The sequence below is a fragment of the Macaca nemestrina genome, chromosome 1 (assembly GCF_043159975.1).
Source record: "Macaca nemestrina isolate mMacNem1 chromosome 1, mMacNem.hap1, whole genome shotgun sequence".
NCBI classification, from domain to species: Eukaryota; Metazoa; Chordata; class Mammalia; order Primates; family Cercopithecidae; genus Macaca; species Macaca nemestrina.
The window spans coordinates 222,489,826-222,515,936 of NC_092125.1; the positions used below are offsets into that span (position 1 = coordinate 222,489,826).

At 52.5% G+C, this 26,111-nt stretch overlaps 1 protein-coding gene across 1 annotated transcript in view; it reads right to left on the minus strand.

Moving 5' to 3' along the window:
* Nucleotides 1–17,459: 17,459 nt before the first annotated feature.
* The window catches only part of LOC105473155 (dispatched RND transporter family member 3), a 57,614-nt gene continuing 48,962 nt past the window's right edge, over nucleotides 17,460–26,111 (minus strand). Inside the window, exons 14-21 of the mRNA XM_011726791.2 lie at nucleotides 24,926–25,056; nucleotides 24,675–24,847; nucleotides 23,607–23,733; nucleotides 22,924–23,069; nucleotides 20,606–20,765; nucleotides 20,018–20,131; nucleotides 19,436–19,602; nucleotides 17,460–18,694 (exon numbers count right to left, since the gene is read on the minus strand). Of these exons, the coding sequence (XP_011725093.2) occupies nucleotides 18,332–18,694; nucleotides 19,436–19,602; nucleotides 20,018–20,131; nucleotides 20,606–20,765; nucleotides 22,924–23,069; nucleotides 23,607–23,733; nucleotides 24,675–24,847; nucleotides 24,926–25,056 (1,381 nt within the window). The 3' untranslated portion in view covers nucleotides 17,460–18,331. The remainder of the gene's footprint in view (nucleotides 18,695–19,435; nucleotides 19,603–20,017; nucleotides 20,132–20,605; nucleotides 20,766–22,923; nucleotides 23,070–23,606; nucleotides 23,734–24,674; nucleotides 24,848–24,925; nucleotides 25,057–26,111) is intronic.

Consider the following 26,111-nt stretch of genomic DNA (forward strand, 5'->3'; position numbering starts at 1 on the left):
AGACCGGGGGACAGGGGGACGATTAGACCAATTAGACCACAAAGGTAGTGAAAGAACCACGACTTGGAGCCCCAAGATTCATTCTATGGAGGAAAAATGTCCTCCAGAGGGAAGACAGCATATCTTCAGGGAAGAAATAGTGGGAGATGCTTTGGGGAGTCCCCAACCCCATGAAGTATGTGACCCCCATCTCTTCCTCTCACCCCATGATGATCTTATTCACCAAAAAATCCAAGAATCATGGAGGTGATGTAGAAGTTGGGTGATTAAGGGTGTCTGCTTCCCATTCCTGTGATACTGAGCAAGTCACTTCAGTGTTGTCATATAAAATACAGAGGTTGGTGTTATCTGAGGATTGAATGAGGTGATGGATGTGAATCCCTGACAGCAGTGCCGGGGACACAGTGAACTCGTGAGGACTGGAAACTGTTCCACGAGCTCTTTGGGTGGTTAAGACTCCTTTGATGTTAGCACAAAGAGAGGTGTCAGCATCTCCAAAATAGCCTCAACTCTGCCCAGGCTTCTATCAGTGTTGCCGGTGGAACAATTGGAAATGATAAGAGGCTGTCTTATAGATTTATGTGTATGGGCAAATGGTAATTTCCTTAACAAACAGGCACACACAGCAGGACACAGATTCCTCCAAGGTCCAGGAGCTGCAAAGGCAGCACCTACTAAATCAGGACTGGTGGATAAAGCCCAGAGTGTCCTCCCCACCTTCCTCATGTTAATGAGCTGACAGATTCCAATTATAAGTCCAGTGGAAGGACCTGAATGGTGAAGTTTGACAGTGGTCTTAAAACCAAAATAGCAATACATACAGAGAGTATGCATGGTGCACAGGCATCTTCATAGCCCCACACACCTCTTGACAATGGTCAGAGTTAACAGGAGAGGAACAGGAGGGGGCTGGGAGGCAGGGAAGGGAATATCTGGGGAGTGAAATGAGGAGGCCCTGCAGAATGAGCTGTTGGTAGTCCCTTCTGGGAAAGGAAGGGTTTACCTGGTTGAGTTGTAATGGTATCTTTATTCTCGCTAGCTCAGGCAGTTTGTAAATTTGTGAAGAGTCCCATGTGATCTTGAGGTCTCATCCTGAAAAATGGGCACGACAATACAGGCTTTCCATACTTACGGGCAGTTTTAGGAGCACCAGTGGGGATACTCAGGTGTGGAAGCAAAAGCAATGTGGAAAATGCAGGTCCTAGGGCCACCGACAGACTTCCAGACTGTTGGAGCTGAAGGATCATGGAATTCAAACCAACCCCCTGGTTTTACAATTGAGAAGAATAAGGCCCAGGGACAGGAAGGCAGTTGCCTGGTATCCTCAAATGAATTAGGGAGAAGGAGCCCTGACGCTAAGTCATGTGATCCTTGTTTTCCATTCATTGTTCAGTTTGCTTCCTTCATGGCAGTCATATCTGGTGCAGATCCCCAAGGCGCCTGTGACTGGTGATGAAGTAGGAGGTAGGACTTGACTCAGTAGGCAGGACTCAACTCCAGAGGCAGGGCTTGGATTGAGGACTAGCTAAAACAAGGACAGGAAGTGAGCACCTCCCCATAAGACACACTTACCAGTGTGCCATGTCAGTGTGCTGTTGCCATGGTGATGCCCAGAAGTTACCACCCGTTTCCATGGCAATGACTTGATGACCCGGAAGTTACCACACCTTTTCTAGAAATGTCTGTGCAATCTGCCCCTTAATTTGAATATAATAAAACGTTGTGTAAATATGATGGCAGAAGTGCCTCTGAGCTGCTACTGTGGGCACACTGCCTCTGGCGTATCCATGCTCTGCAAGGAGCAGTGCCTCTGCTGCTGCTGGGCACTGCCGCTTCAATAGAAGTTGCTGTCCAACACCACCATCCTGACCTTTAATTCTTTCCTGGGCAAAGCCAAGAACCCTCCTGGGCTAAGCCCCAGTTTGGGGGCTCACCCACCCTCCATCATTGAGTCTCATGGGCTTGCCCACCATGCACTGATGGTCTTTTTCGGTCCTCTGGGTGGTCTGGGAATTGATACCCTTGTTTTATTAATACTTTAATTGTCATGTATGTTGATGCTTTTGTTCACTGCATAACTGATCGTGTATGGTCTCCCTGTTGGCCTCCCATCAGCGTGAGCCCAGACTTCCCTGGCTGTGGTGAGGTTTGTTTCTTAGATGATAAGAGTGGATTAAGCACTCTGCCAGCCCTCCCTCCCCAACTGGTAGCCCATGAATTAAAAGGGTTTGAGAAGAACCAGCATAGAAGCGGCAACAGATTCTATTTCTAGATGAGCCAGGTGGTTCCAAAGCTATCATTCATTCATTCCTTCAACAATAAATCATCATATATGACCCTACTCACCTTCTCTCACCACATCTCACATCTCATTACATCTGGAGTCATGAGAGAACCAGAGGAAAGGAGCGTGGTTGACTTGGGAAAGTGCATCCTTAATTTTGGAGACAAAATTGCTCCTGATGGGAGACAAGGAGAGGTTATCATCACCATAATCTCAGTGGAGCATTGCAATAGCCTAAACTGGTCTCCCAGCATCCCCTCCTGCCTCCCTAGTCTCTTCTCCACAGAGCAGTTGTATTAGTCAGGGTTCTCCAGAGAAGCGGAACTAATAGGAGATATATACACATATCTTTGATTTATGGAGAGAGAGATATATATATTATAAAAATATATAAAAATATATATAATATATAAATATATAATATATATTATATATAATATATAAAAATATATATAATATATAATATATAATATATAAATATATAATATAAATATATAATATATATAAATATATATATCAAAGTTTATTATAAGGAATTTATCCATGTGATTATGGAGGCTGACTGGTCCCAAGATTAACAGTTAGCAAGCTGGAGATCCAGGAGAGCTGATGCTGGAGATCTAGTTCAAGTCCAAAGACCTGAGAACCAGGAAAGCCAATGGTATAGTTCCAACCTGAGGGCTGGTAGACTCGACACCTAGGAGGAGCCATTTCAGTTCAAGTCCAAAGGCAAGAAAGAACTTATGTTCCAGCTGAAAGGCAATCAGGCAGGAGGAACTTCCTCCTATTTGTAGGGAGGGCAGCCTTTTTGTTCTATTTAGAACTTCGGTTGGATGGGATCCATCCACATTAAGGAGGGCTATCTGCTGTACCCAGTCTACTGATTCAAATGTTAATCTCATTCAGAAACATCCAGACTAATGTTTGACCAAATGCCTAGGCACCCCATGGCTCAGTCAAAGCTTTTTAAACTGCTGTGATGGTTATTTTCGTTTTAAACATAAATCAGATCATATCACTCCCATGCTTAAGATCCAAACACATTATATGACCTACAAGGTCCCCTCCCACTTCTCCAACTTTATTTCCCTTCCATCTTCCCTTCATTCCCTACATTCCATCCATATTGGCCTCCTTCCCATCTTTTTTTCTTGAGATGGGGTCTTGCTCTGTTGCCCAATCTGGAGTACAGTGGAACAATCACAGTTCACTGCAGCCACAACTTCCCAGGCTCAAGCAACCCTCCCACCTTAGCCTTCTGAGTGGCTGGCACTGCAGGTGTGCACCACCACACCCAGCTAATTTTATTTATTTATTTTTGTGGATATGGAGTCTCCCTGTATTGCCCAGGGTGATCTCAATCTCCTGGGCTCAAACAGTTCTCCCACCTTGGCCTCCCAAAGTGCTGGGATTACAGGTTTGAGCCACCATGCCTGGCCCTTCCCATCTTCTGATGCCATATTTCTTTCCATCTCAGCACCACTGCATTTGCTGCACCTTTTGCAGAATGCATTCCTACTAGATCTTCACAAATCTGGCTCCTTCTCATTGTTCAAGTCAACTCAAACATTGCCTCCTCAGAGAGGCCTTCCCTTATCATCCTAGCTAAAGTGATTCTCACTCCATCACCATAGAGCCCATCACTCTACTTATTTTCTTCATAGCACCTAGAACAAACTGAAATTATCCTAGTTATAGATATGTTTATTGTTCATGGTCTTCCCCTCCCACTAGAATGTAAACTCCATGAGAGCAGAGGATTTATTTGGCTCATTCTTATAATTCCAGCTCCTACTGCACAGTAGATTTTAAGCAAATAGTAGTTGAATGAATTAATTAATTGATGGTGGCACAGATTTTAAAGGAGAGATTTAAAAATAGCTTCTCTGCACCCTCTTATAGAGGAAAGACTTTTTGTGTCTATGTTTCAGAAAATGAGGTGGGTCCCAGGAGTTCTGTTCTTTTACCCATGTGCTGGACTGACAACTCTAACTATGAGAAACCCCATTTGCCTGGGCATTCCCTGAAGTGTGGGTCCCTTGGGAAGCACCTGTATTGGAAGAAGGAGGTGGCAATAGAAGGAAGGTAAAAGTTGGGTGTTTTCCAAACCAATCGTCTCATCACACATACATTTTTAATGCTGTCAAAATTGGTTATACAAAGCTGGAAGCAGTAGCGTTGTGTGTAAATAGCAAATCGTGGGAAGACTGCTCTTCTCAAATACGTTTTTTTTTTTTTGGCCAACCCAGTCTGTTTTCATATCCATTTAATGTGTGAGTCTCTGTCCCTGGTGCTGAAACAATTGAATCAGCCGAGCGCCTGGGCTTCCGGAGGGGGACACCTCTGTCCGAGGTGCTGGAACTCCCTCCCCTTCACCCCCTCCTCGCTCTCATGGAGCTGGCCAGGAGTGCGTGGTCACTGCGCCCTGCCATTGCTGGGTCACACTGCAATGATAGCTGCTGGAAATTACAAGGCTGGACTATAATTCCATCCTTATTTGGAATGTCTTGAAACTCATCCAGGTGCTGCTGCTACAGCCATCCTGTTCTGCTCTAGGGAGAGGGGCTATGGGATTCTAAGCCCTTTTGGCAGCTCCATGGGGTGTGTCTGGCCTCAGGTGTTGGAACCCATCAGTAATGCCATGAGAAAGGGCAGGTGGGCCACAGATCTCAGTTCACCATTTCCACTTAGTATGACACCTGCCAGTCCAGCCTTACATTGCCTAGTCTGCAGTGGTACCTCTGCAGGAGTCCACGTGTCCAATGGGGCAGATATGTTTCCATTTCCCTCAAGATGGAAAATAAGGAATAAGCTCTGTAAATCATGTGACTCACAAGAAGTAAGTGACAGATAATAACTTAGATTTTGGAATGACAGAGTGACCATTTAAACATATTTGTTGGCTGGGCACTGTGGCTCACGCCTGTAATCCCAGCACTTTGGGAGGCTGAGGTGAGTGGATCACCTGCAGCCAGGAGTTCAAGACCAGCCTGGCCAACATGGTGAAACCCTGTCTCTAGTAAAAGTACAAAAGTAACCGGGCCTTGTGGTGCGCACCTGTAGCCCCAGCTATTCGGAAGGCTGAGGCAGAAGAATCCCTTGAACCCAGGAGGTGGAGGTTGCAGTGAGCTGAGATCGTGCCACTGCACTCCAGCCTGGGTGACAGAGTGAGACTTCCTCTCATAAAGAATTTTGTTAAAAATTTTGAGATATAACATATAAAGTACACAAATCTTAAGTGCACAGCTTAAAGAAATTTTGTGTGTATGCATGTGTGCGTGTAACCACTATCCAGATAAAAACACATAACATTTCCAGCATGCCTCCTGCCTTATGCCACCTAATGAAGCATTTTCCACCAAAGGTAACTACTTTTCTTATATCCGTCACCATAGATTAGTTTTTCCCTGTTATCAAGCTTCATGTAAATGGGATTATTCCAGATGCACTCTTCTAAGTTTGACTCCTTTTATTCAACATTATGTCTTCAGGTTCATCCATGTTGTTGTGTATCAGCAGTTCATTCTTTTTCTCTGCTGTTTAATATTCTTTTGTGTAAATAAATCACATTTTACCTATCCATTCTACTATTGATGAATATTTGGGTTGTTCCCAGTTTGAGTCTATTATGAGTGAAGCTTTGAGCACTCTTGTGCATGTCTTTTGATGAATGAAGCACTTGTTTTTGTTAAATATATACCCAGGAGTGAAATTGCTGGGTCGTGGCACATACCTGTGTTTTCAAAGTAGTTGTATCAATTTACAGCCATTGCTTGAAAAAAACATTTCTCCTCTCTGATTTTAACTCTTCTGTCTTATTTTGATCAACGGAGATGTTCTAGGGGCAGGCTCTACTTAAATAGTTGTGGCTTTAGAGTTTTCCAGGGCACTCTATTGATCAGTATTGATTAGATGACTATTCCCTACTAATCCCTGCCTGGAAACTATTCTCCTCTCACATCTTTCTTCTCTTTGGCTGTCACCATGACTGACTCCTGTAATGGAATCTGAATGAGGTGGTGCAGAGTTTAGAATAAATCACCTGCTTTTCTTCTTCCACACCTCAGGCTAGAACGTGCCTGACAGAAGACTCCAGCCAAGGAGAGCCAGGAGTGTGGTCTTCATCCCCAGTTCCCTAGATGAGTCCTAGAGATACAGATAGACAAAGGCCAATTAAAAGTCTGCAAGGAGGCTGAGTGCAATGACTCATACCTATAATCCCAGCACTTTGGGAGGCTGGAGGATTGCTTGAGCCCAGGAGTTCAAGACCAGCCCGGGCAACATAGGGAGACCCCATCTCTACAATAAATTGTAAAAATTAGTTGGATATGGTGGCACATGCCTGTGGTCCCAGCTACTCAGGAAGCTGAGGTGGGAGGATCACTTGAGCTGAGGAGGTCAAGACTGCAGTGAGCCAAGATCATGCCACTGCACTCCAGCCTAGGCAACAGAGTGAGACCCTGTCTCAAAAAAAAAAAAAAAAAATCAATCTGCAAGGAGCTCTTTGCTCCAAGAAGAGGGGTGGGCAATTAGCAGGGAAAAGAGCAAGCTCCTCCTGTGTTCTCCCTCCTCACCTTTTCCTTAGATTCTATGAGATTTGGGGCAACATATCTACTCCCAGTGTATGCATAGTGTTTAGATAACTTTAGGCTCAAACTGTCAAACTGGGACTGTTTTTTAGACAGCTCAACAACCTCAGGGGCACGCATGGAGGACTTTATCGACTGTCCTAGACATTAATCCGTTCATTACAGCACCCAGTGCTGAGTTTGCCTCATCCTGCTGCTGTCCTCTCTGATGCTGGGGTCACAAGATTTCTAATCACACACTGACTCCTCTGTAAAATCAATCTGTGTGTGTCTCTGCCTCTCTCTGACTGTATCTCTGCCTGTCTGTTTCTGCCTTTCTGTCTCTCTGTCTTTGTCTGTCTCTCTCTCTCTCTACCTCTGTCTTTATTTCTGTCTCTATTTCTCTGTCTCTCTCTCTCTCTCTGCATGTCTCTGTCTCTCACTGTCCTTTTTTTTTAGATGGGATCTTGCTCTGTCACCCAGGCTGGAGTGCAGTGATGCAGTCATAGCTCACTGTAGCCTTGAATTCCTGGGCTCAAATGATCCTTCTGCTTCAGCCTCCCAAAGTGCTTGGATTACAGGTATGAGCCACCCTGCCCAGCCACTCTCTGTCCTTTTGAACACTAGGTCTCTGTCATCCTCCTTGCTTCTTATCTCTGGACCTCTCTTCATCCCTGTCTTCTTCTCCTCCCACTTCCTCTTTTCTGCTCTACTCTTTGGAGAAAAGAGCTCGCAATTCAGAACAACCAAAGTAGCTGGTGCAGAATAAAATGAGCCTCCTGTGTCCTCCTCAGATGGAGCCAAAGGTTCTCGGAGCCCTTGTAGAGGCAGCAGTAAAGATGAGTAATGTTTTATGCTTTGAGAGATGGGAGCAATCAGGGCTATGCCAACAGGAACATAGATCTTTCACCCTGCCTTTCTGAGTTGGGGTCAAGAGAGCTTTTGGCTGGGCTGAGGGTTAAAGGACTCTGAACTTAGGATGAGGAGGGAGAGTAAATATTTGTGATGTACTTTGGCTTGGATTTCCTTATCCTGGAGACGTAGAGGCCAGGCAGGCATGGTGAGCAAAGAGAAGGTACAGAGAGTTCATTCTGGGGCCCTAGGAATATTAGAGGTTCACATAGATCTTTGATGTGCTTTTAGGGCAGTTCTGAGTACAATCTGCAGGACCGGGAGTCAGAACTCTGCCTGTTTCAAGGTTATTTAGTTCTCCTGTTAGGCATGACAGCTACCTGCAGGTCATACAGGAAACGAGCTCAAAATGCAACACAACTGCAGGCGCCTCCCCTGGCCCACCGGCCCCTCTGGCCTGCTGATGGTCACTGTCAGCACTTTCCCTCTCTATGCAGATCAATAGGGCCCTTGGCTGTGACCTCAGGTTCAATTATGGCTTCAATTACAGAATAAACAGGCTGCTACTGCACACCCACCTCTTATTAAAAACGCTGCACTGGGGGCTGGCAGAGACTGGACCTGGGGGGAATCATTAGCCCGCTAATTTGAAATCAATTTAAAGTGCATTTGCTTAATGGTATGAGCATTGTGAATTATCTACAAATTGTTAATTTAGTTGAACGTGACACTAGATTTTCATTTTACAAATTGCATTTTGGGGTTGGCAAGTGTGGGCGTGTGTGTCCTTCATCTCCCTTCAACCCCTGCCATCTCCCTTTTTGTAAAAAAAGGTTTGGTCACCTGTCTTGTGGTCTGAGCTTGCGATCTTTAGCTACTCAAAAGTCTTTGGTGTTTGAAGCAATTAGGGCAGGAAGGATGCTGCAAAGAGCTTGCACACCTGTGACCCACCCATGCATCAGTGACAGCTCAGGGAGGCGGGTGGAGCAGAGGAGGAAGCCTGGAGGAGACGACCTGTCTCCGAGCTGGCTCTGCTTGGCGCAGAGTGGGAGGTGGCTGTGCTGTCTTCTGTGTGGGTCACTTCCTCTGTCTGGACCAGGAGACAGGAACATGTGCTCCAGAGGCAGCTTCCCGGGGTGAGTGAGCTGGGAGTGGCTAACAGGCCTGTATGTTCTTTGCAACCACTGCCGTGGGAACAAGGTTGTTGGCTTCAGCTGCAGCTTTTATGTGGTGGACTGGGCACCTTCAGATACGAGGTGGCACTGGGTGGGCCCTTGTGGCGGGCAGGGACTCTCGATACCAAACTGGCTGGAATTTGTAAGACTCTTCCTGAGCTTCTGTTCCATGCCAGGCATTGTGATAAAACTGGAGGTCAAACATGAGCAAGGACCTTGCCCTCAAAAATAGCTATGTTGCCAAATCATCATTTACTTTTATGGAGCCTTTGCTCTGTGCCAAGTGCTTCCCAACCTTGCCGTATTGAGTCCTCACTGGAACACTGAGTTAGGCTCATCTTTGGTCCCTTCTGATGGATGAAGTAACGGTGAGTGGTTGTTTGCACAGATTCCCCTCCCTGTGTCCCCATGCCTTTGCACCATCATTTCAAATTTCCTCCCATTAAGAGATAGAGCCTATTCCTCCACCATTTGAACCTGGGCTGACCTGGGACTCACCTTGACAGCCAAAGGTGGCAGAAATGATGTTGTGCCAGCTCTGACTCCAGGCCTGGGGAGGGTGCTAGTTCCCAAAGGCTGCTGTAACTATGTAGCATAACCAACAGAAACGTTTCGTCTCACAGTCCCGGATGCTAGACTCTGAATTCAAGGTGTAGATAGGTTCCATGTCCCTCTGAAACCTGGCGTGGCGGGATTCCCTCCTTGCTTCTCTGTAGCCTCTGATGCTCTGCTGGCCGTCCCTGGCTTGTGGGTGCACCGACCTATTCTCCATCCTCACATGGCATTTTGTCCCAGTGTCTTCACCTCGTCTTCCCTCAGCAGTGTCTGTGCCCAAATTTCCTCTTTTTATCAGGATACCAGCTGTGTTAGTTTGCTGGGGCTGGCATAACACGTGCCACAGACTGGGGGCCTAACCCAGAAAGGTTTTCTCCCACAGTTCTGGAGGCTGAAGTCCAAGATCAAGGTGTGGGCAGCGTTGGGTTCTCCTGGGCCTCTCTCCTGAGCTTGCACACAGCCGCCCTCTTGCCACCTCTGCACGTTGCTGTCAGTCCGTGCTTACAGGCCACTAGTGTCTCTCTGGGTGTCCTAATCTTCTCTTCTTAAAAGGACAGCAGTTAGATTGGATTGCGGCCCAACTGAATGACCTCGTTTTAACTTCGTCACCTCTTTAAGGACCTTATTCTAAATACAGTTCTATTCTGATGTTCTGGGGATTAGGGCATCAAGATATGAATTTTGCAGTGGAGTGACACAATTCAGTGGATAATCGCAGTCATGCTGGGATGAAGGCCCACCCTAATGAGCTCATCTTAACTTGGTTCAATCAGTAAAGACCCTGTTTCCAAATAAGGTCACATCCTGAGATACTGGGGGTTAGAACTTTGACATGCTGTTTTTTGTTTTTTGTTTTTTTTGTTTTTTTTGTTTTTAGATGTAGTCTATCTCTGTCACCCAGGCTGGAGTGCAATGACGTGATCTTGGCTCACTGCAACCTCTGCCTCCTGGGTTCAAGCGATTCTCCTGCCTCAGCCTCCCGAGTAGCTGGGGTTACAGGTGCCTGCCACCATGCGTGGCTAATTTTTTTTTTTTTTTTTTTTTTTTTTGTATTTTTAGTAGAGATGGGGTTTCACCATGTTGGTCAGACTGGTCTTGAACTCCTGACCTCAAGCAATCCACCCGCCTCGGTCTCCCAAACTGCTGGGATTACAGGTATGAGCCATCATGACCAGCCCAACATGCTTTTTTGGGGAAATAAAATTCAGCCCATAACAGAAGGTCATGGGCCTTTCCACTCACTCTCCAGGAACCCTGGCGTTGCCCTGTGAACAAGCCCAAGCTAATTTGCTGGGTGGTGAGTGGCATATGACCCTGTGACCCCTGCTTCCTGCCTGACAGTCAGCTAAGCCCCCAAAGCAGAACCACCCAGTGAACCTACAGCTGACTGTGGACACACCAGGGAGCCCTGCCAGGGCCAGAACCTCCCAGATGAGCCCAGCTACTTTTGTGACAGAATCATGAGCTAAATACATGGTTGTCTTAAGCCACTTGATGTTGAAGTGGTTTGTTAGGCAACAAGAGATAATTGATACCCGGAGGCTCAGAGAGATTAGGAGTCTTGTACAGGTCACACAACTATGGGTGGAACGTAGGGAGCCTGATGGTCTCATCGCCACACCAAAGGGACAGGATATGTCCCAAGATATCAGGTTCTGCCAAAATGTCCCTGAGACAAGGGCTGCCCTGGGTGGGACCTCTGGAATTCAGTGATCCAGGGGACAAGATGGGAAGAGCCTTGCCTCAGCTTCGTCATTTGCTGTGAGCCCCCGGGAGAAGTCACTCCACCTTGCTAAGCCTCGGCTTTCTCATCTGTAGAATGGGGTGGTAACATGCCTGCCTCGCAAAGTCATGAGGAGCTGCTGAGGTTCTGAACAAGACAGCCTCTTGTGAGGTGCATAGTCTCTCTTCTTATTGTAGTAGTGTCACAAATCCCCTGTCTTTCACTGAGGCCCTTTGAGCCATTGCTCCCTGTGAGGCATTCATACATAGTACAAACTGTCCTTAGAGTCAGCTGGCCTGGGTTCCAATCCCACCGCTCGGTGAAGGTGGGTGAGTCACTTTCCTCTCTGAGACATGGGGGTGCACCTTCTTCACGGAGTGGGTGGTGGGGAGGAAGTGAGCTTAGGTGGAGGGGAGCCTGTGGAAGGGACTCGGTTACGGCTCAGCTTTCCTCCCTTCCTGGTGCCCTGGCTTCTGCCTGTCCTCACCAACAAGGCAAGGCAGATCAGCCCTGAAGGCGCTCCGGCAGGCAGAGTGGAGTGACTGGGGACAGCCCCGTAGGAAGCTCTTCTCTTCTCCCCATGCAAACCAGGTAAGTACAAGCAGCATCCCATCACGTAGACCTGGGCATTCATCTTCTGGACAATCCGCATCTTCACCTGGAGTTCCTTGGAGAAGAGGCAGGACGATGATGGGAAGCAGGGACGGGCAGGCAGAGGCGGCTGGAGAGTGAAAGGTGAGGGGCTGGCTCCTCCCACTGCAGCCAGGACAGGCCAGGACACTGCTCTGCGCCAGTTCTGATGAGATTGTTCCCATTTTACAGAAAGGCAGATTGAGGCTTGAAGGGATAGAAAATGTATCCAGTCAAGAGATATTTATGAATAGACTATATGCCAGGAACTGGGGATACCCAGTCTTTGTCTTCATGGAGCCTTCATGCCTTCTCCCTGGAGTGTGGGGACAGAGCCAAGTACCAGGTCATTAACAACACAGGGCAGAGGAAGTACAGCGCTGTGTGTTCATATACCAGAATGACGAACCCAGACTTGGGCACCAATGAAGGCTTCCTGGAGGAAGCTGCGTCCTGAAGGAGAAGGGGAGGCTATGAAGGTGTAGCAGGTGCAGGAGGAGTGTTTAGGCAGCGAGGGAGCCACAGCTCGACACACCTAAGGAACTGAAAAGTTGGTTCCACTAAGACCTGAGGTGCAGTGTGGAGGCAGTGGCATGAGATAAAAACGCAGAAGTCATTGAGACCCTAAAGGACCTGGAAGGCTGGGTGAAGTAACTTCAACTTCATTCTGGAGGCAACAAGCAATGCTTCAGGCAACTATTGCTGCGGTAAAGCTGTGAAACAAACCTCTCGCACTCCATGGCTTTGCATGACAGTTACTTGGTGTCAGCTGGGAGTCAGTTGACCTGTACCAGGGCCAGCACAACCTGGCTCCAGGCCACACGTGGGCTCAAGTCAGTTCCACGTGTCTCTCAACCTGCTGGAACCAGTGGGCTCGCTGGGGCTTGCTCTTCCCAGGGAGGCAGAGAAGCACAGGGAGGTCCCCTCGGACAGGAACTACAAGCCTGCACTGGCCTCGCTCTTGACAACATCCCCAGGGACAACAAAAGTCACGTGGCTGGGCCAATAGGACAAGAAAACATACACCACCAGCAGTTGGAGAGGGACCAGCCGGGGACAGAATAGTTCCTATTTATCGCAGGGCTTTGCAATTCCAAGTGCATGAATGCTGTCCTGAGTTGGGAGAAATCTGTTTCGTAACAACGATGACGTCGGGATGATGGTTTTAGAGGTACTGCTGTGGCCAAGCCCTTGGCAAACATCATCTTATTAAAACACGATCATGCACGATGGGTATTATTCTATTGAATGGATGGGCAGACAGGTTAACATGGGGAATGTGACTTGCCCACATCCACATAGTTCACGGAGGCAGGGTGAGGAAGCGTTCCGTGACCGCACCGCAGGATGCGGTGGCTGCATCAGATGCAGGATGGCTGCATCTGAACTCCGGCTTCTTTCTGTTACCCTGTGCGGCCCCCTCCCAAGCACCCCCTCTGCTCTACTACAAGGGTGGGCAAGGGAGCAGCATCAGGCAATGTCATGCTGCTCAGTGCTCCAAAGCCTCTGACTGGGACTCTAGCTCTGGAGCAGGCCAGAGGAGTCCTGTCGCATCCTTACTCAGGGAAGGCAGGGAGGGTGACTGGCGCTGGTGCCATCATCTCCTGGCGATGCCTCCAGGGCAGAGCAAGTCAGTTGACATTTGCTGATGCCTTCTGAGCAGGGGTGAGCTCCTTCTCTCCTTCCTCCCTGCTTTCTCTGCCTCCCCTCCACCCTCAGCCCTGCAGCCAGCGAGAGCTTTCTAAGGAGCAAATGACAGCCACGTCTCTCCCCTGCTTACAAAATATCATCTAGATAATACATTTCTGTAGTAAAAAAAAATCCGAGTGTGAAAAGATTTATAAAACCTTCCTCCTGTCGCTTTCTGCCATCTGCCTAACGCCACTCTCTCCACACACACAGGTAAGCACTGTTTCTGTTTTTCTTGTTTTCTTCAGAATTTCTTTATGCATATGCAAGCAAAAAATGAGTACATGTTCTCTCACCCAGCCATTTTTTTAACACATATTTTTTATACACACACTAGCATATTTCACACACTGTTCTGCAAGCTCCCCCCCGCCATTTAATATATGTTGGCATTTTTTTTTATGTCGTTACACAGAACTGCTTCCTCATTCTTAATACGGCTACAGAATGTTCCACTGTCCCTGTGCCGATGGATATGTGGGGCTCACAGCCCTTTGCTGCACCGGATAAGCCTCTAGTGAATAACTTCTATACTTGGCCAGCACAGGAGGTTTAGCTGCAGGATAGATTCTCAAAAGCAGGATTGCTCAATCAAAAGAACTGTGAGATTGTAATTTTGATAGTGACTGCCAAATTATACAGTGGAATCTGTTAAATGCCCATCAGCAGTGCGTGGCAGCCCGTGTCCCCTTAGCCTGGCTAGCAGTGTGCTATCAACCTTGTAGATCTTTACCAAGTGGATAAATATAAAATGGTCTTCTGTTATTAAAAACCTTTCATTGTAATTCCCATTCCCTCCAGGATAAAGTTCGGCTTCCTTGGGTGGACATGGGAGTGGGCACAGGCTTGCCCTTCCTCAAGGACCCTTGTCAGCTGGTGGGGTGTGGACCTGGGCACAGCTCATGTTTCTGGACTTCAGTTGCTTAGCAGTGAAATGGGGCAAAAACATTCTCTCTGACCGGTGCTCGAAAGATTCCCGAGAACACACAGATTCTCGCCCAGGCAAGGCAGGCGCTCCATACACACGAACACACGTTGATACCTCCTGGTCTCCAAAGGGAAGGAGAGAGAAGCGAGGGCTCAGAGAACCTTGGCAGGGAGTGGGGGTCCCTCTCCCCTCGCTCTCCTCATGCCTTCAGCCCCTCATCTGTGTCATGCACTGCCACCTTGGCACGCTAAATGTCTGCACATCCTCACAGACCTCAGGCTACCTGCTGTGCCCGAGCTAACAAAGAGCATCTCATTAACGCTCAGCAAAGCTCATTAAGACCGTGAGTTGTGCATCAGTGGAAAAGGAAGGTCAAGGTTCTTTTCGTGGGAGTTAGTGCCTCTGAGACCCTGTGGCGCCAGTATTCACAAATAAGATGAAGGGGGATTTATTTGGAGGTAAGCAAGCAACCGGTTGTGTGGCCAGAGTTCCCGGAAACTCCCAAACACTCAGAGCCTTCCCCCAGCCTGGCCATGGTCCCGCTCCTGGAGGAAGAACTACCACCCGCCGACAGCTGGACAGATCAGGCACTGCACAGGGCCAGACAAGGGCCAGACATGTCAGCTTTGATGAGGAGACGCAGACCTGAAGTTGAGAATGCCATCCCCAGGGGTGACCCTGGCCAGAGGCCGGTGGGGAGGGAAGCTGCCTGGCAGCATGGTGGGTGTGCGCTCTTTCCCCTCTCTGGGCCTCTGAGTACTCATCTGTGAAATGGGAACTCCACTCGCAGGAGCATGAGGGTTACATCAGAGGTGTATGTGTGCCACGGAGCCCTCGCCACCCTGGGGGAGATGACAGTGACACAGGGCCAGACTTCTCCACCCTGGACCTGCCTGCCCAAAACCCCCACAACACCCTGAAAAGACAGAGGCCAGGGGAAGGAAGAGGAGCTGTACCACAAAAGGAGACGGTGGTGGGGGAGGGTTTCTTTACAAATGGGCATTATTATTTATTTATTTATTGCCACAGTCTCGTTCTGTCTCCCAGGCCCAATTTTGGCTCACTGCAATCTCCACCTCCCAGGTTCAAGTGATTCTTGTGCCTCAGCCTCCCAAGTAGCTGGGATGACAAATGTGCACCACCATGCCCGGCTAGTTTTTGTATTTTTAGTAGAGACGGGGATTTACCACGTTGGCCAGGTTGGTTTTGGACTCTTGGCCTCATGTGATCTCCCCGCCTCGGCCTCCCAGAGTGCTGGGATTATAGGCTCAACCACTGCACCTGGCCAAATGGACATTATTTGAACTGCATGCAAATGATATGCAAATGATTCTATCTCCATATTAAAACTAAGCTTTTGGGAAGGTCTCGGGACAAGTACTTGGAGATGTAGATCCTTTTTCTAAGCACCTTCTGGGGCATCCTGTCAATTTGCCAGCCCCCTCCCCTCCCCTCCACTCCTGGGCCTCCTCCCACCACCCTGCCTCATTTCCCCCACATGGGTGGTCATTTGGACGAGGACTGACCCTGCAGATGTGGCCTCCTGCACACCTGGGGACTGCCGCAAGTGGGTCCCAGGTCAGAGCCCGGCCTGTGCCCTGACCAGGCCCTTCAGGGCTGTGTGCTTCAGGCCATGGTCCTTCCCCTCAGCCACTGCGCTCTTGGCTAGGCCTCCAAGGGTCCGGGTTTTCCAGATGTTGGATGGGAAGATGCTCAGGTATGAAGCATTGTACAAACACAAGGGTTCTCATTCCGGATTTTCTAAGCACAGGCCTCTTGATCTGACCACCATCAGCCTTTGTCAACTGTATTGAGAGGCTGTGAATCTGGTTGAAGGGTTGGTTCTTCTGGTTGAAGAAACAGCCTGGGGACAGACGGGTGAGGCTCGGCGCCTGGCTCCACCATTCAGTAGCTGTGTGATCCAGGCAAGTCAATCTCAGATCCTTGGCTGCCCCGTGTGCAAAATGGGTGCGACAGCACCTACTCCTTATGGTTAACAAGTGAGCTCACACAGGGGAACCCTGCTGTGTCCCTGGAAAGATGTTGAAGTCCTAACTCCCGGTACCTGTGAATGCGAGATTTGGAAATAGGCTCTTTGCAGATGATCAAGTTAAGATGAAGTCACTAAGGGGGGGGAGGGCTAATCCAGTATGCTTGGTGCTTCTCTTAGAAAGAAGGTGACGTAAACAGAGAAACAGACTAAGAAAGTCACGTGAGGGCAGAGGCAGAGGCTGGAGTGACACCTCTTGGAGACAAGGAACAGGAAGGCTAGCTTGCTACTAACCAGCAGAAGCCTTCTAGGAGAGCAGGAGACAGACTCTCCCTGAAAGCCTGCAGGAGGAACCGACGCTGCCAATACTTTGCTTTTGGACATCCAGCCTCCAGAACTGTGAGAATCAACTTCTGTTGTGGAAGTCACACAGTGCATGGAGCTTTTTCATGGCAGCCCCGGACACAGACACAAACCCTGAGGAGAGCCTCTGGCAGTCAGTGCCGCCCGCTAGGCTCACTCATTGCTTGTCTGATGTCTTTCTTCACTATGCATTGTGGGCCAAGGTCTGACAGTCCCTCAACAAACACTTGCTAAGTGGAGTACACAATGGTGTACATCTATCTTGCATCCCCAGGCCCCCAGTTAATATTTACAGAAGGCCAGGAGGGCTGGCCTGGAAACCCCCTTTGATGTCTTTCCCACCCTCAGGGATTCATTCCAGCTCAGTCTGAGTCCACACTCATAAAGCCCAGTGGCAATGTCAGTCTCCAGGGAAAGAGCTCAGTGACCAGCACAATACTCGGCACACCAAAGGCATCCTCAAGATGCCTGCTCTGCGGAGCCAGTTGGATCCCTTAAAGAAAGAAGCATCTCTTGAACCTCACCTACCCCAGAGCGCCCTGTGACCTGTTCCAGGATGGTCAGGCACCCTCAGCCCACCCACCTCTCCCTCTGGCACCAGCCCCAGCCTTTGTGCCAAGTTCAGGCTAGGCAGTGTGCAAGGTCGCTTCTTTAGAAATGTGGTGGAGACAGCAGTGCTTAAAATGCTCGTGTTAACAGCGGTGGTCTGCAATCCTATGTCACTTTAATAGGAACCCTCTGCCATGAGCAAGGCGGCAGGCATGGCAGCTCCTCCCCACAGGGGCGACCCCCCAAAACATCCACTCAGAGTCAGGTGGGAAACATGGGGGCTTAGATCCATGAGGAAAGCTGTGCGGAGCCCCACAGAAACCAGAGAGGGCCTTCGAGGGGCCCCTTGAGGCTGGGGTCAGGGGTAGAACATGCAGAAGCCCAAGCCGGGTCCCTCTGTCTTCTCTGGCCAGGATCAAAAGGCCCAGGGAGGGCCACAGGGCCATTCAGCACTGGCTGCTGTAAAGCTGAAGGGGAGGGTTGCGGGGGAGAGGGGGGTAGGGGGTGTGAGGCCCCCACCCTGGATCCACTGTGCTCTTCCTGCGTGATCCCCCAGGGCAGCATGGAGCTCGGAGGCAGCTCTGGTTCTGCTACTGATCCAGCGGCAGGGCAGCCACTGTGTCCTGGCGCCTCAGTTCTCACATCGGTAGAATGGGGGTCACCCTGTAACATCCACACTGGAAGGTGGTGAGCACTGAGGCAGTGTGAGCGGGAGACTCCCTACAAAAATAACCTGACCCCCATGGTGACCGGGCATGGGAGGAGGGCAGGTCTCTTCTGCCACTGGGCAAAAAGCCGAGTGTGGCTGCCAGCAGACGGCCTATGGGGTGGCGGCCGTCTCCAACTCCCAGCTCCGCAAAGGCAGTGCGGTCCACACCATTTGTGTGGGTGTCAGCCTCCACGCTGGCCCACAGGGCGCCCTGGGCCCAGGCCTGGGGACACAGCTAGCTGGAGCCGAGCTGGGAAGCAGTTCCTGTCCCCCACCCACGGGACCAAAGGTGCAAGTGTCCAGAGCCCGGCCTGGGCTATAGGGAGGCCCCTGCAGGCAGGGGAATCTTATAGCCGCTCCGCAGGAGCACGAGGCAGGCACCCAGCCCCAGGGCCCCCGCCAGCAGCACGGCACCCAGGGCCTTGAGGAAGGAAGTCCGGGTCCGGGTGAAGGAGCCGGGCGCCATGATGCCCAGCAGGGCGGTGCTGACGGTCAGTGTGTAGAGGATGGACACGCCCGTGTTGAGTGCCACGATCTTGCCGAACTTGGCAAACGGGGCGATGATGCAGAAGAAGAGGGGCACTGTGGCGATGACCGTGGTGAGGGCACTGGAGACGATGGCCACGCCCACGTGCCGCACGGCCTCCAGCGTACGCCACTGGCGCTGCGTTCGGGCGTCCTGGGGGCGAGAGGAGAGCTGGGAGCCCAGCCCGCCCGCCCGCGGGACCCCTCTGGCCAGCACCTGGGGAATCGCGCACCCCCGCCCCAGGCCAGGTTCCTGCTCTGTCACTGGGATGAGAGCTGCAAGCGGCCTCACAGGGTTGGGAGGGTACGCACCGGTGGGTGCTGCTATGTCAATAGGATGCGAGGGTCTGCACAGTGGGTCCTCATAAATGGGAGCCCTGCTTGGAACTCATTTTGTTCCTCTGACCACAGGCAGTTGAATGTGTAACTGATTTGATTTTTACATATTTGTGAATGTTTTCACACCAACGCCAATTCCAAACTAAAGAAAAAATCTTTACTAGGCCCAGAGCTGGTTTTGGCACTGAGTATGTGAGCATGTCCTCACCAAGTCACGGGGGGCTGGAGCAGACTTGTGGTCTCTGAGTCATGGCTGGAAGGAGAATGAGCCATAGCTTGGGGCAACATGAAGCAGGAGGGCCCCCTTGGGATCCTGCATCTGGCCCAACCCTCTCATTGCTCACTTGGGGAGACTGAGGCTGGGGGGTGTGGACCTTAGAACTAGAGTCCCTGGGGCTTGGGGATCAGCTTTGGGAAACCTTAGTTTCTAGAACACAGCCTGCATGGGGGGGCCTGGTGCTGGGATGTCCAGCTGCCCTTGAGGGTCCCTCAGCTGCACCCAGGTGGGAGAAGACCTGATGTGGTGGGAGGTGGGTAAGGTGGGCAGGGTGCTCACCTCGGCCTGGTGCGGGGGCAGGTTCTCTCCAGCCAGCAGGTAGCCCTCCACCAGGTGGACGCAGTAGTCCACGGAGGAGCCAACGAGGATGGACAGGGAGATGGCTTCCACGGCGCCCATCTCCCAGCCACTCCAGTACATGATGGTCACCACCAGGCATACGATGCCTGCAAGGGGACAGCAGGGGAGGCAGCTCAGACCTCCCACCCTGGAGGCCTTAGGGGAACAGGGAGGTCTGGAGTCTAGCCCCCACCCTCAGATGACAGGAGAAACAAGGCACACTGAGGGGACCCCCGAGGGAGGGGACAGGTGCAGCAACACATCACTGAGCTGAGGGCTACTACCTGGGTACCCTGGCTCTGCTCAGGAGCACAGACATGCGGGAGAGACAGTCCTATGAGCCACTGTCCCAGATGGCACCTGGCAGAAGGTCTTGTGACCTGGGGTGGGGGTGGGGGAAGCCTCCACCGAGATGTGACAGTGAAGGCTTCAGAGACACTTGCTACCTGGAGGCCAACGAGGGAGACTCTGCCTGCTCCCATCCCTACCGGCCGGATGCCTGTCAGCCCCTCACCCACGTACCCAAGATGCTGAGGAGCACGGGCAGCAGGAGCAGGATGTGGGTGGTGAACACGGCCACCGCAGCCACGCAGATGAGCAGGGATAGCACCAGGCCGCACAGGGCGCTCTGCACCCCTGCAAGGGAGGACAGGGCCTCAGTGCGCTGCTCTGTGGGCGCTCACAGCAAGCTGTGCTGCTGGGGTGAGCCCTTGACCTTTCTGAGACTCCAATTCCCTGTCTGTAAAATGCGGTCATAACAGGACCTTACCCCACCTGCCTTGTTTGGAGTTGAAGAGAACACAGGTCAGGCCCTCAGCCCAGAGCCCAGGCACCCAGGAGAGGCTGGTAACTGGCAGCTGCCATCATGGTCATGACTGTTACTTTTTAGGTGGCCAAAGTCCAGATTAGAGAATGTAGCCAGATACCCCCGAAGGAGAGGACCCAAACTCCAGCCTCTGATCAGTGTCCTGGCCACTGAGGCACCCGGTTTCCCCAGGGCTCTTGGCCAGGACAGAGAGTATGGCTCAGACTGGCCGCTCTGTGCCCTCCCCTCCCAGGTCCCTCTGCCTCCTGCCCACCCAGGCTGGAGGGGACGAGGCTGCTGCTTGCCTACGATTTCCATGAAGATCTGCTTCCAGTGCTCGCAAGTCTGGAAGCCCCGGCGCAGGGCTGAGCCCTCGGGGAAGGCCTGCAGCTGCTGCTGGAGGAAGCTCTCCCAGCGCAGGTAGTCTGAGTAGGTCTGGAAGGAGGATTTGCCCTTGTACGTGGTCTGTGGGGAGAGACGTGAGCCAGTGAGACAGGCAGGGCCACCGCCCTTCCCACGCATGGCTGGTCTGTTCTGTGGCCACCAATGGAGTGTTGCGTCTGTCGGGGAGGGTATGAACGATTCAATCCAAAATGAGTCCCCACCAGCTTCTGGAGGTATTATGTGATTGTGACAGCAGCACCGGTCCACATGCAACCACAGTCCCTGCCCACCAGAACCCCCTTCAGCTCCCAGGGTCCCCCACACTCTTGTGTCCATGCAGAGCGCGTGCTATTCCCTCTGCCTGCTCAGCCAGTTCCTGCTCATCCTTCAGGACTTTCTGGGGTTCCGTCTCCTCCAGGAAGCCTTCCTTGATGCCCCAAGGTGGGCCTCCGTTGGGGTCTCCAAACCCTCAGTGCTTCCCCTACTCTTGTCACTGCCTGGCAACCTGCCTGGCCCTGGCAGGTGGGACTGTGAATTGCAAGGTCAGGAGCAGCCTGGCTGGCCCACAGTGCCCAGCCCCGAGGGGTGCTCATGGATGATGAATGAGAGAAACAGGCACTCGCCCTGCTCTAAAAGGTTCTTAAGGTATCTGCTCATCAATTCTGCTCCTACCAAGTACAAGCCAGTTCCCAGGAGGCCTGCGTGTGCGTGCGCAGGTGCACGCGTGTCTGAGTGCTGGTGGGGTCAGCTTGGAAGTGGGCGCCCTGCTGCGTGGTGAGCCTGAGTGGGGACTTCTCTCCTGCCTAGAACTGCCTGGGGCTTCAGCCTGCAGAGGGAGGTGAGTTCGGACACATGCTGCAACATGGTGAACCTCGCACTGAGTAAAATGAACCAGTCACTGGCTGGGCGTGGTGGCTCACGCCTATAATCCCCACATTTTGGGAGGCCGAGGTGGGCAGATCACCTGAGGTCAGGAGTTCGAGACCCGCCTGGCCAATACGGTGAAACCCCCTCTCTACCAAAAAAACAAAAAACAAAAACAAAAACAAAAATTTAGCTAGGCATGATGGTGGGTGCCTGTACTCCCAGGTACTACAGGCACCCACCTGTAGGCTGAGGTGGGAGAATTGCTTGAACCTGGGAGGCGGAGGTTGCAGTGAGCCAAGACCGTGCCATTGCCCTCCAGCCTGGGTGATAGAGTGAGACCCTGACTCAAAACAAACAAACAAACAAACAAAACCTGTTAAGATGGTTAATTTTACCTTATGTATATTTCACCACTGTAAAAAAAATGCAACCTAAAAAAGACCCATCTGGGTCTTTGAACTGGTGTCTGCATTTGATTGGGGGCCTGTTGAGGGCTCTGAGGCCCCCTTGGCTGGTGGCTGGTTTTGTTGCTTGTGCAATGAGTAACACAAATAAATAGTGGGAAGGAAGTCAGGGCGGGGGCCAGAGGAGAGTCACCTCCTCGCTTAAGCTGTCACATTGATTCTTAGTCCCCAGACTTTCCCATGTGTTCTTACCTCCACACCTGCCAGGGGGGCACAGGGATCTTGAACCCTCTTCTACAGTTAAGGCCAGAGGGGACGAGTAACTTGCTCAGGGACACAGAGCACACCAGGATCCCGGCAAGGACTGAGCCCAGGTCTCTGCACGGAGGCAGCAGGGACCGGCTTGCCAAGCTGGGGAAAGCCACGTGCCAGGGCCGAGAGTCCCCACAGGGCTCAGGTCAGGAGTGTGTGCATGTGCGTGTATGTGCACGCGTGTGCCTATGCCTCCTTGGGCAGAGCTCAGCGAGCGTCCAGGGGTGACAGAGGCAGCAGGGAGGTATGGGGGATGGCCAGTCCCCTGGCCACCCTGAGGGAGGCTGCCAGGGTCTGGGGCCCCAACCTGGCCTCCCACAGTGGCAGAGGGGGGCATTCTGGACTTCCACCGGCCCCTACAGACCAGAGACTAAAAAATACCGTGGATCCCCGGCTGGTGGAGAAGGAGGGAAGGGAAAGGGTAGGTGGAAGGGAACTGGCAGACCACCCATGGGAAGAAAGGGCAGCGCTCTGCAGTCAGGGGGCCTGGTTTAGCACTTGACACTGACACCCACTAACTGTGTGACCTCAGGCAAGTCACTCCACCTCTCTGGGCCTCAGCATCTCCCCCCGATCTGGGAAGAGGGCTGAGATCAGAGGTGGCACACTCAGGGCAAGTATGCAGCACGGCACCCAGCGAGGCTGCCTGGGCTCACCGACTCGAAAGCCATGGAGATCCACTGCACGCGGCCCTCCCTGACGCCCACGGCCCCGTGGGACAGCTGCCCCGGGAGCAGGTTGGGCTCCGGCAGCTCCTTGCACTCAGGGTGCAACATCTGCAGGAAGGAGGAGATGCTGTAGCCTGTGGGGAGAGGCAAGAAAGGGAGTGGGTGGTGGCCCTGGAAGAGCCTGTCCCCCTGCATCACACCTGTGCCCACGCTCACCTACCTCTGAGGCTTAGAGTGTTTGTAACCATTGGCAACGGCATTGGGAAACCTACAACATGCATTTGCCATCGGGGTAGAACATGACATGTGGGCCCCTCCCAGGGACGCCCCTGTGGTGACCTCATCCACATTGGCTGTGGGCCAGTCCCTGGCCCTACCCCCCAGTTTTGGAAAGGCTACTCCTGCAGATGTGCCCCACATCCCACACACGCACACCTCTGCACCAGTCCTGTTCACACACAAGCCTGCTCACATCCAAAAACCCTTGACTGCCGACACACACCCCACCCTGGTGTGGACACACTCAGCACAGACACACAGCACAGACACTCAGCAAAACACCCCCACATGCCAGACACTGTGTCCTTCAGCTGTCTACCTTGGACCAGCCTCTGTGCCTCCCCAGTCAGTCCATTCTCCCTTGGAGGAACAGCTCCCCACACCCCACGCACCTGAAGGCAGGCACTGGGCCCCGCCTGGCTTCACCAGCTCGGAGTTGGCTGCGATGGCCTTGCAGAGGCGACACAGGTGTCCAATTTCCTTGAAGAGGTCAAAGCTGCTGTCGTAGACAACGCTGCCCTTTCCCAAGGAGACATAAGCCGGCCCAGGCCGCTCAGTGAGACAGGGACTCAGTCCTGCATGCTCACCCCCAACCCCAGGGAAGAACTTCCAGCAGCTCCCTGCTACCCGTCACCCTCACGTTGCCAGCCTCCAACTGCTCACTCACTGCCCCACCCTAACCCTCTGTCCTGCCCCCGCCAGCATCTTCTGCTTCCATCACTGCACACCCCACACAGGCCCCTCCGCCTCACCTCCTCCCCTTCCCCCACCACCTTCTCACCTGAACTTCTTGCTTTTCTCCCCACCCTCCCAGCCAGCTATATCCTCACTGTCCTGCAGGACCTGCCTGGTCCCCCAGCCCCTGCTCCCAGCGCCTGCAGATGCCCAGTGTGGACTGAACACACAGATCTCCTCCGACTCCACCTTGCTCCCGACTTACTCCACGGCTGCCATTCCCGTGTACCCCACCGGGCTGTGACTAATTTATTAAAGGCAAGGGACACCCGCCCGTCCTTCCTCCCGGGAATCCTTAGCACCCACTATGTGCCGAACAGTCCCAGCTCAACCAGTGCCTTCAAACACTGAAGAGCCCCACACTGGACAGGAGTGCATGTGAGGGAGGGAAGCCTCAGAGAGGAGAAAGCCACAGCCCAGCTCAGAGTGAGGGGGAGGGCAAGGAGGTGCCCACCTGGACTGCCCTCTCTCCATTCGAGTCCCTCACAGGCACCCAGCTTGGACCCTAAACCCAGATTCCTGGGTGAGTCTAAGAGGTCAATGCCGCTGAGTCCTCAAGAAAAACAGGACCCCCAGGAGCCCATGGGGGATCTGTCTGGGCTAGAGGAGCCATCGAGTAGCCAAGAGGGGGTGTGAGGAGCTGGACGTGGTTCCCTGGACAGGTGCTTATTTGCAAGACTGTTGCAGCTGGGGCCCTCGGCATCTGCCCAACGCATGCCCCGTACCGGGTCTCCAATGACGTGGTTGTCCACCTGCCGAGTGCGGTTGACGCCAATAATGCCAAAGACCACAAAGACCATGGCCCCAGTATCCACCAGTGGCCGCACCGCTGGCTTCCCGCAGCCTGTGTTCACGCAGGGGTTGAAGCCGAAGGTGGCCGAGAGACGGGCCTTGGGCACTGCGAACAGGGAGTCAGAGCTGTAAGGGAAGGTGGGGCCCAGCTCCTGAGGTCCCCACCTGTGTGCCCCTGCTGTACCTTTCTCACTAGGCACGAAGAAGAAGCCTTTGGTAGGCCCATCGGGGCTGGAGCTGAGCAGGCAGCCAGGGGGTGCCATGCACACGCGCCCGTGGAAGGGGGGCTTGTGGGACTGAGCGAAGTACAGCTTCCTGTGGAGGCAACGGAGGCCGGGCTGAGGCCAGAAAGGCCAGGAGGAGTCAGGGGAGGTGAAGCCAGTGGGCCGGGGCTGGGGGTGGGGTGTCGTGGGGTCTGGACTTGGGCTCTGCTCCCGCATGGGGATTTGTTCTCAGGTTGAGGGCTGAGGGAATTGCCCTAGGCTGGAGGTCTGGAGGCTGTTCTAGCCCCGCCCCTGCCAAGGCTGACTATGGGAATCTAGTCAAGGCCCTTCCCCTCTGCCCCTCAGTCTCCCCATAGGAGTCATGAAGGGTGGAGAAAACCAGCAGCTTTCAAACTGTCCCCCATTGGGTACAAAGGTTCAGGAGGGGCCCCAGGGACAACCCTAGCGGTCCCCGCTCAGGGGTCCCCAGCCTTGCCTCAACCCCAACAGTTAGGGAGTCTCTACATTCTATAGGAAGGAAGCGCTCTAGGGTCAACAGCTGGCTAACCACTAGACCCAGTGCAGCTCAAAGTTCTTTCCAGAATGTTTCCAGCTCATCCAGGCAGGCTACCCAACCCCTGGTCACTGATGTGTCTGTGCAGGTAACACTGCAGGTCAGCATGGGGCTCAGGGGAGGACAGGCAGAGGGCCCCCCCCGCCCAAGTCAGGATCCCAGGCTGGAAAGGACCCAGCCAGTGCTGTCCTGCCATTCCCCGGCCTCCAAGCTGCACCCCTCAGCCCCATGCAGAGTTCAGACTCCTCTGGGTGTTTGACACTCCAAAGCTAGCCCCATCAGAGACCAGTCCCCGTGTGTCACTGAGTTCTGTCAGAGACCACAGTCCCCGTGTGTCACTGAGTTCCGTCAGAGACCACAGTCCCCGTGTCACTGAGTTCCATCAGAGACCACAGTCCCTGTGTGTCACCGAGCCCCGTCAGAGACCACAGTCCCTGTGTCACCGAGCCCCATCAGAGACCACAGTCCCTGTGTCACCGAGCCCCGTCAGAGACCACAGTCCCCGTGTGTCACTGAGTTCTGTCAGAGACCACAGTCCCCGTGTCACTGAGTTCCATCAGAGACCACAGTCCCTGTGTGTCACCGAGCCCCGT